The sequence below is a fragment of the Gavialis gangeticus genome, unplaced genomic scaffold, assembly GCF_001723915.1.
Source record: "Gavialis gangeticus isolate Ggan-Ray unplaced genomic scaffold, GavGan_comp1, whole genome shotgun sequence".
In the NCBI taxonomy this organism is placed as follows: Eukaryota; Metazoa; Chordata; order Crocodylia; family Gavialidae; genus Gavialis; species Gavialis gangeticus.
Genome location: NW_017729009.1, coordinates 24,824,254 through 24,835,071, shown reverse-complemented (window position 1 = coordinate 24,835,071; position 10,818 = coordinate 24,824,254). Strand labels below are relative to the sequence as shown.

The 10,818-nt window shown below is 48.5% G+C and overlaps 1 protein-coding gene across 1 annotated transcript; it reads left to right on the top strand.

Annotated features, from left to right (window-relative positions):
* Positions 1 to 6: 6 nt before the first annotated feature.
* On the top strand, positions 7 to 3,572 carry SNAI1 (snail family transcriptional repressor 1). The gene is made up of 3 exons (XM_019510252.1): positions 7 to 106; positions 203 to 670; positions 2,246 to 3,572. The coding sequence occupies exons 1-3, from the start codon at positions 28 to 30 to the stop codon at positions 2,425 to 2,427; spliced, it is 729 nt and encodes a 242-aa protein (XP_019365797.1). The 5' UTR covers positions 7 to 27; the 3' UTR covers positions 2,428 to 3,572.
* Positions 3,573 to 10,818: the final 7,246 nt, after the last annotated feature.

Below are 10,818 nucleotides of genomic sequence, written 5' to 3'. Positions count from 1 at the left end.
TGCGGGCGCTGGAGCGGGTGAGGCAAGATGCCGCGCTCCTTCCTGGTGAAGAAGCACTTCTCGGCCAGCAAGAAGCCCAACTACAGCGAGCTGGAGAGCCAGGCCGGTGCGTGGCGGGTGTGCGGGGCGACGGGATGGGACGGGACGGGGCTGGGCTGGGCTGGCTGGGCGCGGGCCGAGCTGACGCCGCTGTGTCCCTCAGGGCTGCTGTACGAGAAGCACCCGCTGCTGCCCGGCTGCTGCCCGCCGCTGGCGTGGGGCGCGGGGCTGCTGTCCTCCTTCTTCCCCGAGGAGCCGGCGGGCGGCGCGGGCGGCGCCGAGCCCAAGCCGCTGGACCTCACGTCGCTGTCGAGCGAGGAGGACGAGGGCAGCAAGACGTCGGACCCGCCCAGCCCGGCCTCGCCCGCCGCCCCCGAGGCCGAGAAGTTCCAGTGCGGGCAGTGCCGCAAGCCCTACTCCACCTTCGCCGGCCTGGCCAAGCACCGCCAGCTGCACTGCGACGCGCAGCCCAGGAAGGCCTTCAGCTGCAAGTACTGCGAGAAGGAGTACGTCAGCCTGGGTGCGCTCAAGATGCACATCCGAAGCCACACGCTGCCCTGCGTCTGCAAGATGTGCGGCAAGGCCTTCTCCCGGCCCTGGCTGCTGCAGGGCCACATCCGCACGCACACGGGTACGTGGTCCCGCCGGGCGGGCTGCGGGCGAGCGGGCCTGGACCCTGTGTGTGTGGCTGGGCAGGGGGATGTGGCCCCAAGTAGACCCCTGGCAGCGGGCGGGTGGCTGAGCACTAGGCCGAGAGGCTGTAGGGGGCTGAGGTGCCCTGAGCCAGCCCTGGGGCAAGGCAGGACTGTCCGGGGGATGGCAGACAATGCGGATTGAGCCCCTGCTGCTCTTGGCCCTGCTGGGACCCAGCAGAGCTAGTGGATGTGCCCCAGGCATGAATAGACCAGGTCCAAAAATAGTAAAAGTGGTGATTATTATTATTATTGTTGTTACTATCTCTTAAGTTTCCTTGGGGCCACCGGGAGTCTAGGTATGGTGCTAGGGCCAGAACAGGTGGCTTTCTCCACCCCCTCTAGCATCTCCTAACTTTGCTCCTGAAGATCGTCCCTGTGCCCCGCATCCAGGGGCTGGGCTCTGCCTGGGGCTTTCTCTGCTCTTGCCGCAGCCTGGGGCTGAGGGCACTGCGTGACTCCTACGCCCCGAGCATCTGAAACCCTCCTGATCCCAGGGGGGATGAGCGGAGTGCCAGCACAAAAGGTGCAGTTGCGATGCATCCTGGCCAGCCTCCCCGATGACTCATTGTTTGGCTAATGCTGCGATTGAGGCGCCCCTGGAGGCTCCTGGGCAGTGCCGGCAGGTGCTTTAATGTGCCAGGGCTGCTAGCATGGTGCACCTGTTACTGTAATGCCTGGGGCAGCCCTGCACTCGCAGCTGCCAGCCTCTCTGAGCTTTTGGCTTTTAATCCAAGAAGTATCCCATTTACAATGCGTCCCCTCCACCGCCTTTGTCCTGGCCACGGGGCTCGTTTCATTGTCACTTGGCACTGATTTCACACCCTCTCCAAGGCCCAAAGCTGAGGTCTGAAGGAAGCTGGAAAGACTTAATTGTGCTTTCCAAATTGAGCGTACACGTTTGTTTCCTCCGCAAGAGCCTCTCGGGCAAGAATTTGCTTGGCTGCAGGTTTTTAAGCAGGGCCTGGGGGAAGGGGAGCCTCTGAAAAGGAAATCGCTCCACTCCCAGGTTTAGGGCTGGCTGCCTTCAAGGAAGCCTGGCCGCGGTTCACTTCATAACCGTGAAGCTTGATGCTTCACTGGGTGGCAGCTCTGCAAGGCATTTCAGTTGCTGGCAGCCAGACCTTGACATGCTTCTGCTTTCTAATTTCTTAGTGAAACTGTCTTGACTTATTTTTTTTAACCTTTCCCCAGTGGGAAACTCTTGCAGTTTCGTATAGTAACTGGAGTTTTTTTCCCTTCTTTTTATGCCAAATTCCTAAGCAGAGCATTTTCTGTAGGTGAATCGCATGCATTCAAAAAAAAAAAAAAATCAATGGGAAAAGATCTGTGTGGTGATCTCTGTATAACACCCAGCCCTTTCTTTTTCATGCCCAACCCCTCTCTCTCTTTCTCTCTCCTTTTTTTTTTTTTAAACTGAGTTTTGAACTAACAAATGGGCCATGCTTTGATATTTCCTGCCCCCTTCCCCACCCCCGGGAGCTAATGGTGAAGCATTCTCTTTTTTCTTCTAGGTGAAAAGCCTTTTTCCTGTACGCACTGCAATAGGGCCTTTGCTGACCGCTCTAATCTCCGTGCCCACCTGCAAACCCATTCAGATGTAAAGAAGTATCAGTGCAAAACCTGCTCCCGGACTTTCTCCAGAATGTCACTTCTTCACAAGCACGAGGAAACGGGCTGCTCTGGAACTCGCTGAAAGACACTAAACCCCCTCCTTTCCCCCCGAGGACTCTTTACATGCAAATACATATATTTTGTAATTTAGTTTCTGTAGGAGATAGTTTCCTTCATGTTGCCATGACAGTGTGTATCAAGCGCTGTATATCCAGCTGCTTCAGGCCTTAAAAGACTCCTTCCCTGCCCTCCCACTCCGTTTTTTGTTCCTCTTGCACAGTCCAAAGACCTGATCCTTCTTCCACGGGAGTCGGTGACAAAACTGTAAGTGCCCTGTGGGTGCAGGATCGGACTCTGCTATGCTTGACTGTCTCTCTCTTTCAAGGAGAGCCAGTGGATCACCCGAACTAGCTAAGGTCTATGGGTGCAGGATTGGGCCCCTGGATTCAATGTGAGCCTTGCCAGAGCCTTAACAGGTGCCTGTCAGTTGCTGAAGGCACTCAGCACCATGTAGGATCTGGCCTTGAATTATGACCACACAGCTGGTCTGAAATGTATTTGGCAGTTGTGTGGTTTTTGTTTTTTACCATAACCACTTGGTAACTGATTATGAACTAAGACTTTCTTTTTTTCCTGCGCATGGTTTTTTTTTTTTCATTTTATTTTAAATGAAGGACAAAAGCAAAGTGTTACTGCCACCCCCTGCTCCCCGGATTGTACATACGCCGCCTGTAGAAGGTGTTACTATGCAATAATACAGTATCACATTAGTTCTGAAGCAGCTGCTTCTTCCCCAGCACAATGACAATTTGCAATGCCTTCCAGATTAACAATGTCCGTAAAAGGCATTGGTAGCCATTTCAAACAAGAATCCTGTTTACAGAGCAGCTATGCACTCAAGCACCTGTTAATATGACTCTTAACAACTGCTTTTCAAGAGAACTGTGACTAATAGCAGGCACTTGTCAGATGATACAATGGTGCCCTATGCAAAGGCCTGGCCATTGACAGGTGTGTGCCAAAAGAACTATTTATGGTTATTGACAGGTGCCTACTGAATGCATCTTTCTTTGTACATTGTTTTCACAGATTCATAACAAAGAGTATGTTTACATTTCAAAGGTACACTGGTATTTATATTTTTGTGCCACATTTTGTACTGATGAAACTTTTTATATAATTATATACAGTTTATTGATATTCAATAAAACGGTTAATTTATAATATGCTCTCGTGGCTTCTTTTTTTTTATGTTAAATGCATGCACAGCTGGATCTTGGCAACATGAAAACAGGACCAGATTGTGACTTGATCCCTCTGTTGCCTCATTCTGGCATTGTGTGCGAGTAGCTGCTTAAAGTGACAGCCTTTTAAATGACCAAAAGACTGTCTGGCCTGTGGAGCTAAATTTGGGACTGGTAGGTTTAATAGGTTTGAAAAGGGGTGCTGGAAGGAGAACCCTTGAGATGCTCCAGATTCTGTTTGCTGCGTTAGTAGAAGTGAAACAAAGTTGTGGTGCAGATGCAAGGAGCCTTTGTTGGGGTAAAGTTATGCATATTTTGGGGGGGAAGTTCAGGATGACTGAGTCATGGAAATCGGCTAAGTCCCTCCAGACTCTTCCAGCTGAGTGACAGAGCAGAGGAATGGAAAACACCTGTTAGCTGCTTAAATTCCATTCCTTCCCCCAACTGAGGCAACATTGTTCCTTGCAGAATACTTTTCTCATGCTCTTTTCTAGATGCAGCCTGCTACCCCCCTGCTTCCTTTGGGATGTTATTCAGGCAGCAGGTTGATGCCAAAACTCGGTTTCTTTGATACCACTACTTGTACTACCAGAAAGTAGTGGCTGGTCACGAGTCAAATATAGAAGTGTGGTGCAGGTGAGCTGAGAGCTATGGCTGCTTTTACCATTGAAACCATGGGCTTGAAGCTTGAAAGTTTCTTTGCATAAAGTAGGATGAGACTCTTAAGGCACAATAACTACTCAAGAATAATTCTGTGGACAAACCCATTAATGCAGTTTCCCTAGATGCCATAGTGGTGAAAAATGCTTAAGTCCTGTCTACACTGCTTGTTCCATGATTGCTAATTCTGTTGGAGTTACACCAGCGGGAGTTACCTCTAGTGCCCCTGGTGCAGACAGGGTGCTTTATGTGACGGCTACGTGATCTGCAAAATGAATAATAATACTCCCAGTCCCGGAGGTGAAACTTGACTTGCGGAGTATTTGCAAAGCACTTGAAGTCCTTGGTTGCTCCAGAATGGCCAAGTCCTACTGTTAAACAACTCCTTTCTCTTGCTGAGCATATAGGGTCTAGAAATACTCTGCAAAGAAGAGTAGAGTTAATGAGGGGCTCTGATAGAAGCCACTCCAGAGGTAATCATGCTATGTTAAATCCATTCACGGAGCCATTTTAGGGACCCAGTCCTGCACTTCACACGCATGCCTTCCTAAAGGGGTGAAGATGTTGGATATTTAAGTGCAGTGTTGGCTTCTTAAGACAGCACATCTAAATTTACCATGACTTCCCTACAGGCTAAGCTTTCATTTTTGTCTCATTTCCTCCCTCTTCCCCTGGTTTTCATTTTCCTGATCTTTGGGCAGAGAAAGGTAGGTATTGTTTTTATATGTCAGGAACAAAAGCCAGCCATTCCACTCCCAGCAATCCATGTCTCTGTGTCACCTTTTTAAAGGTGGAAGTTGATAACATCAGGCCAGCAGGTCCCATTCTCCTGTCTACTGCACCGTTTCCTTTGGGTTTCAAAAGGCATTTTTATAAAACAGGAAGATGTGTGGTTGTAAAATGGAACAGATCTGCTGCATACTCATTCTTTAATTAAGCGCTTGCCTGGTACAAACCAACTTTCCCATCTGAGCTTAGCTCATTACAGTCTTTATGACTGAGCAAGGCAGGAAGGTTTGGGGTTTTTTGTTTCTCCTTTTCCCAACAGGAAATGGTGAGGAAGAGGGAGGGGGGAAGGTACATTCCACTAATTACTTTCAGCTTTTCATCCATAAAATTCTGGGTTTTCAGAAGTAACTAAGCTGTTAAAAGGAAGGATTTCAGGTATGGACCACCTTCAGGCCAGGAGTGGGTGTACAGTACCAGGAGCTGATGTATAGAGAGAGTAAATATCTATAGACACACTTACTTACAGGTATGTGTTGTATGCACTTAAAAAGCCACATTTGGAAGGTACTAAAGATTTCTAATTGTTCTGTCCTTTGGCACAAGATTACTCAGTTATATAGATTGCTTCTGGCTTATGACGCTTAACTAAATCTTGGGGGCCATTCTTGCAACTGCTCATATTGATCCACCAGACAAGGCTGCCAGGCTGCCCCAACCACTTGGTTTTAGGCTGTCCAGCAAAGTTTTCCCTGGGGGGTGCATCTAGCACATGGTCTGAGTCATAGTGAGATTCACCAGAGCAGTCCCTAGCAATCCTGCTGGATTCCACTGGGATTCATGGTTCTTCCCTGCATTTCTGTCCATAAGGGCGAAATTATGCGTGCCCTATTCAGTGGGATTAAAAATATAGTAAGAGTGGCAAGAAGGCTTTGTTCCTTGTATGAAAACCCACCACCTCCTGATGTCCCAAAAATGCCATGGTAAGCTGCATTCTCGTCTATCTGGAGGGTAGCAGGAGCTACAAGGCTCTTACAGTGAAGGTTTAAAATGGACAGGGGACTGCCTAGGCTCCAACAGATCAATCCCATTCATGTTAAACAAGCACACATTAAACAAGTAGAAAGGAGAGGTACAGACTGTTTGGCATCCAAGTAAGCCAGGTCATTGCCCCTTATGTTGGACCTACGTCACCTGTTCCCACTGCTGGGTGGGGGCTGGGGTGGGGGCAGGCCAGAGTGTGACCAAAGCACCTTGCATTCCAGTGCTGCCGGGGAATGGAAGTGTCCCCATGAGACTGTTACTGTTATTTAGAGGTTATTTAGGCAGCCCTTGGGCTGCTTTAGTTTTACACATGGATCTGAACCGGACCATGCCCTACCCTGAGCTGTGAGAAGTTGTTCAGAGTCACCTCCCTTCATTTCCTGGGCTAATATGCTGAACATAGCTCAGTAGGCCTCCTTAAGGTGCCCCACCCTTCAGGTGCCATTTCTAACCTCCAAACAAGCCCCAGACAAACCCCAGCTGGGGTCTGGGGCCAGGGCAGGGGGTTAAACTTCCCTTCCTCCAAGTACAGAGTTGCCCTGCCCTGCTAAAAACTTACTACTGGTTGCAACTGTGGACAACAAATCCCAGAGGCACCTGGAAGCAGGAAGAGGCTGTGAGGAGCAACTCTGCAGAGCCCTGAGGCTGTGATTCTGGACTGCAAATCCCAGACACCTCAGAGGCAGCAGAAAGAGGAAACAAACACACAGCCCATGCTGGCTACATGCCAGAGAGCTGTGCTCTAGTGCCCTCCCGGCTTCTAGCCTGAGCCACTGCAGGCATGTGGCTGTACTTCCTGCATCAAAGATAAACGTGTGTCCAGTTGTTTCGCAGTTTAATCTCTGCAGTTTAGATAAATCTGCAAAGACTGAATTGATTCAGCCTTGTGCTTTTTGACTATCTGTACTTAGCCCAGGAGACTCACTCCCTAGGTTCTCTTCCCAGGTCCTGTGAGATGCACTTGAACACTTCCTCATGCCTCAGTTTCCTTACATGCACAGCAGGGATGAGGATACACTGCTCTGTAAAGCACTTGGAGATCTGCTAGTGAAAAGCACTAGCTAGCAAAAAGCATGTCTGAATGAATGCCAGGGCCAGAAGATGCCTTCACAAGCGAAGCTCAGTCCAAAACTCTTAGTAGCCCCAAAGCACATCATGCATGAAGTGTTCATCGCTGTCTCACTGCCTGAGCCTGTAAAACACACACTTGATGACTAAGGCAGAGGTTCCTGCTGAAGTATGTGATTCTTGTGCTTTATGATTTCAGGAAATAAACACACTGTAAAGCTGCTCCCTTGAGCCCACGTGTTTTATCCAGGTAGAGCAGGCTGCAGTGGCTGAAGCGAGGGGGTGGCAAGGGGGGGACCTGTGATTAACAGGAGGAGCCATTTGGCGACCACCTTGTGTGACCATCTGCAACAGATTACACTGTCAGTGCTAATAAAAGCTGGGATTCAATCAACTGAACTCCAGGTACCGCAAGGGGCCCCCGCACTCCAGGGGCTGCAATTGTTGAAGACCACGAACCCCAGCGAGCGGGGCTGGCTGGTTCAGCATCGGCATTCTCCTCAGCTCGGAGCTGTTTTGCTTCATATTATGCTGACAGAGTAAGCGTTTGAACTCCCCTTTTTAATTTCCACGGACTCCGAAGGACCTTTTAAACAAACATGTACGTCCTCTCGCCTCTTGGAGCCCATTCAAAAGTTCAAGGGAAAGCCCCAAAGTGCATTTTCTTCCCAGAGATGATCCCCTCCCCTCCCATTGACCTGCCCAGCACTGCATTAAGGGTGATTTGAAAGCAGGTCCAATGAAGGTCTCTGTGTCACAAGAGGAGGATGCGCTAACCCCGGTGACTGGAAACAGGCATGGAGCATCTGGGCCCCCAAGCTACTCGAGATTATAATGCCCCATACAGGGTCCAAGATGGGAGAGTTTTAAGCAAAACAAAAGCTTTAGGATTTCCCTTCACATCAAAGGGAAGTTGCCTATGGAAGCATCCCCCCTGCTTCTTGCTGTACTGACTGCTAGGATGAGTCCTCAGGGACCACAGCCTATTTTTATTCATCCTGACTCAAGCAAAACTCCCGGGGAAGCCAATTAACGCCCGCGCCCCACCACCACCACTCCCTGCATGTGAGCATGTTGGGCATTCAGGGCCCAGTGGTGCGGTGGTCATTTCCTTAACGAATCACATTCAGCTACATAGGAGCAGAGTTGAGGGGTCCTTACCTGAGAAGGAGCCAAAATCCTGAGGTCTTGATCAGCTTTTATTCAAGCTCCTCCAGTGCCTTCACTGGGAGCATTGCCTGAGAAAGGACTGAATAAAAACTGACCTTCAGCATCTGACCTGAAGTTATTTACATGGGAATTATTAGGGTTAGTTATTTTTGAAAGCATCAATACTATGAGATGGGTTTATTGGAACAAATATATCTCCCTGGTTCCATTTTTTTTTTTGGTTACTGCCTTCTCTTGGTTAGCACCTGTAAAGCTCGAGAGAGTCCAGTGAAGCACCACCCATATGATCAGAGACTTGCACAGCAAGCCATATGAGGAAAGGCTGAGGGACCTGGGACTCTTCAGCGTGAAAAAGCGAAAGCAGAGAGGGGACTTGGTAGCGTCTTACCGCTACATCAGGGGCGTACATCAAGGGCTCAATGACCAACTGTACACCAGGGTGCCCTTGGGGAAAACCAGGAGTAATGGCCATAAACTCCTGGAAGACTGTTTCAGGCTCAACATTAGGAAAAACTTCTTCACAGTCAGGGTGTCCAGACTGTGGAATAAGCTCCCTGCATGGGTGGTGCAATCACCTCCCCTGGAAACCTTCAAGAGGAGACTGGATGGTCACCATGAAGTTGTCTTTCCTGCCTGATGCAGGGGGCTGGACTTGATCTTCTGAGGTCCCTTCCAGCCTTACAATCTCTGAATCTACGAAAAAAACCTAGAGCGCCCCCTCCACCCCTCCTCAACTGAGACCCTGCTTTGCTAGCCTGTGCAGCCACAAGGGATCCTGTGAAGACAATGCAAGTTTTGTTATTGGCTTCAATGGTGTCAGGATTTTACAAAAAACTTACAATTAAGGCTATAAATGAGACATTTGAAGGCTATTATACCCATTTTACAGTTCGTGAATGGTCACTTGCCCAAGGTGGCACTCTCATACCCATCCATAGGCACTGGATAACTATGGTAATGACAAACAATGATAGCTGATTTCAGATGATACTGAAAGATGCCATGGAGACATCGGAGGTTATATTCTTGAACATCTCTTCAGCAAGACAGTCAGAGAAGCTTGCTGCCTCCTGAGGTAAGCAACTAATTAATTTCTTTTGGGCCTGTTGTTGCATGCTATCAATGAGATAACAAGGGAGGTGGACAGGTTGCAGCAAATGTTTTACAAGGTGGATCTTCATTTGAACTATCCACATCCTCGCAGGAATTGCAGATGATTCCCCACCTCCTCACTTCTGTAGATGTCCATGCAATGGGTTAGAGGGCTGAAGCTGGAGGAGCAGGTTCCCAATAGCAGAGCAAGGGCATTATGATGCACTGAGGTGCAGAAAAAAGCAGCTTGGGACCTCATACATTCATTCTTGAGGACTTTGTTCTCACAATGGGAGTTTTAGCTACATAAAAAGGAAAGAAAAACACCAGAAGAGCTGGAATGTGTTTAAACCCAAGGAGACCGGAAGCATGGCAAGGCCTTTTCATGCTCAGCTGAGCATCAGGGTTCCTTGTGGAGTTCATCTCATGGACTACGAGCCAGGACTGCATTTGAATTACAGTTCATTAGAATTTACAGCCCATTAGAAAAGTTTATGAAGGCCCTTTATGCTGCAGTTTGGAAATCCAGAGCATTTTCTCTTCTCAAGCACAGATGCTAAGGGGGTTTATTAAACTGGAGGGATCCAGATTAGCTTTAACAGTGGATGCCAGGTAAAAGAAGTGAGATGCAAACAAGAAGTTGAAAAGTGCCTACGTTTCCATTCCCCAGGGCTGGGCACTGTGAGAGAAAGACCTCCAGCATGGCCATTCAAAATGCGGTCTTCCCACTGCCTGGAGAGGTAGGTAAGCGGGGATGGGCAGGAACAGGATTTCCACTTCCAACCATTCTGAAGCATGTACAGCTTTGAAACATGTCCTGGTCTAAAAATGGAACAAAAAGAAAAAAAAATTAAAAATTTTCTGCAGCTCAAAATGTTCAAGTCGTTCCAGGCTGATGAAAACATTTCAATAAAATCCAAACATTCCCTTTTCTTTTTCATTTTGACCTTCAAAAGCTTTGAAAAGCAATGAATTCTGACTCAGTCTGATGCAAAAAAAATCAAAACTCTTAGCTCCAAAAACAATGGACCAAGACATCATTTCAGGGTCCCCAGCTTCCCCTCCTCTCCCAAATGAAATGACTTTTTAAAACATTTTTGTTCTTACCTAAAATGGTATTTTTATTTGCTCAACAAACAGGTTGATGAAACATTTCTAACTGGCTCCTTAAAAAGGGAGGAGAGGATAGAGACCTTGTGAAGTGCTTCAGGCAGTCTGGGTAGTGCCTGTGCATCCACCGCATTAGTTTCACCAGTTAAATGGCTCCATTTTGGTTATTGCACCTGAAGTGGAGGGTCGAATAAGTCAGAGAGACTGAGCTCCCCTTGCTCCAGCACCACAACATCCTTCAAATGGACCCCAACTCTATTGTCTAGCCTGAGCCTTCGCAAAATGTGTGGCTCAACCCATCTCCTTTCCTCTCTGTCTCTTGAACGTGACTCCTGGTGTTTCTGCTGGTGGCTGGGCAT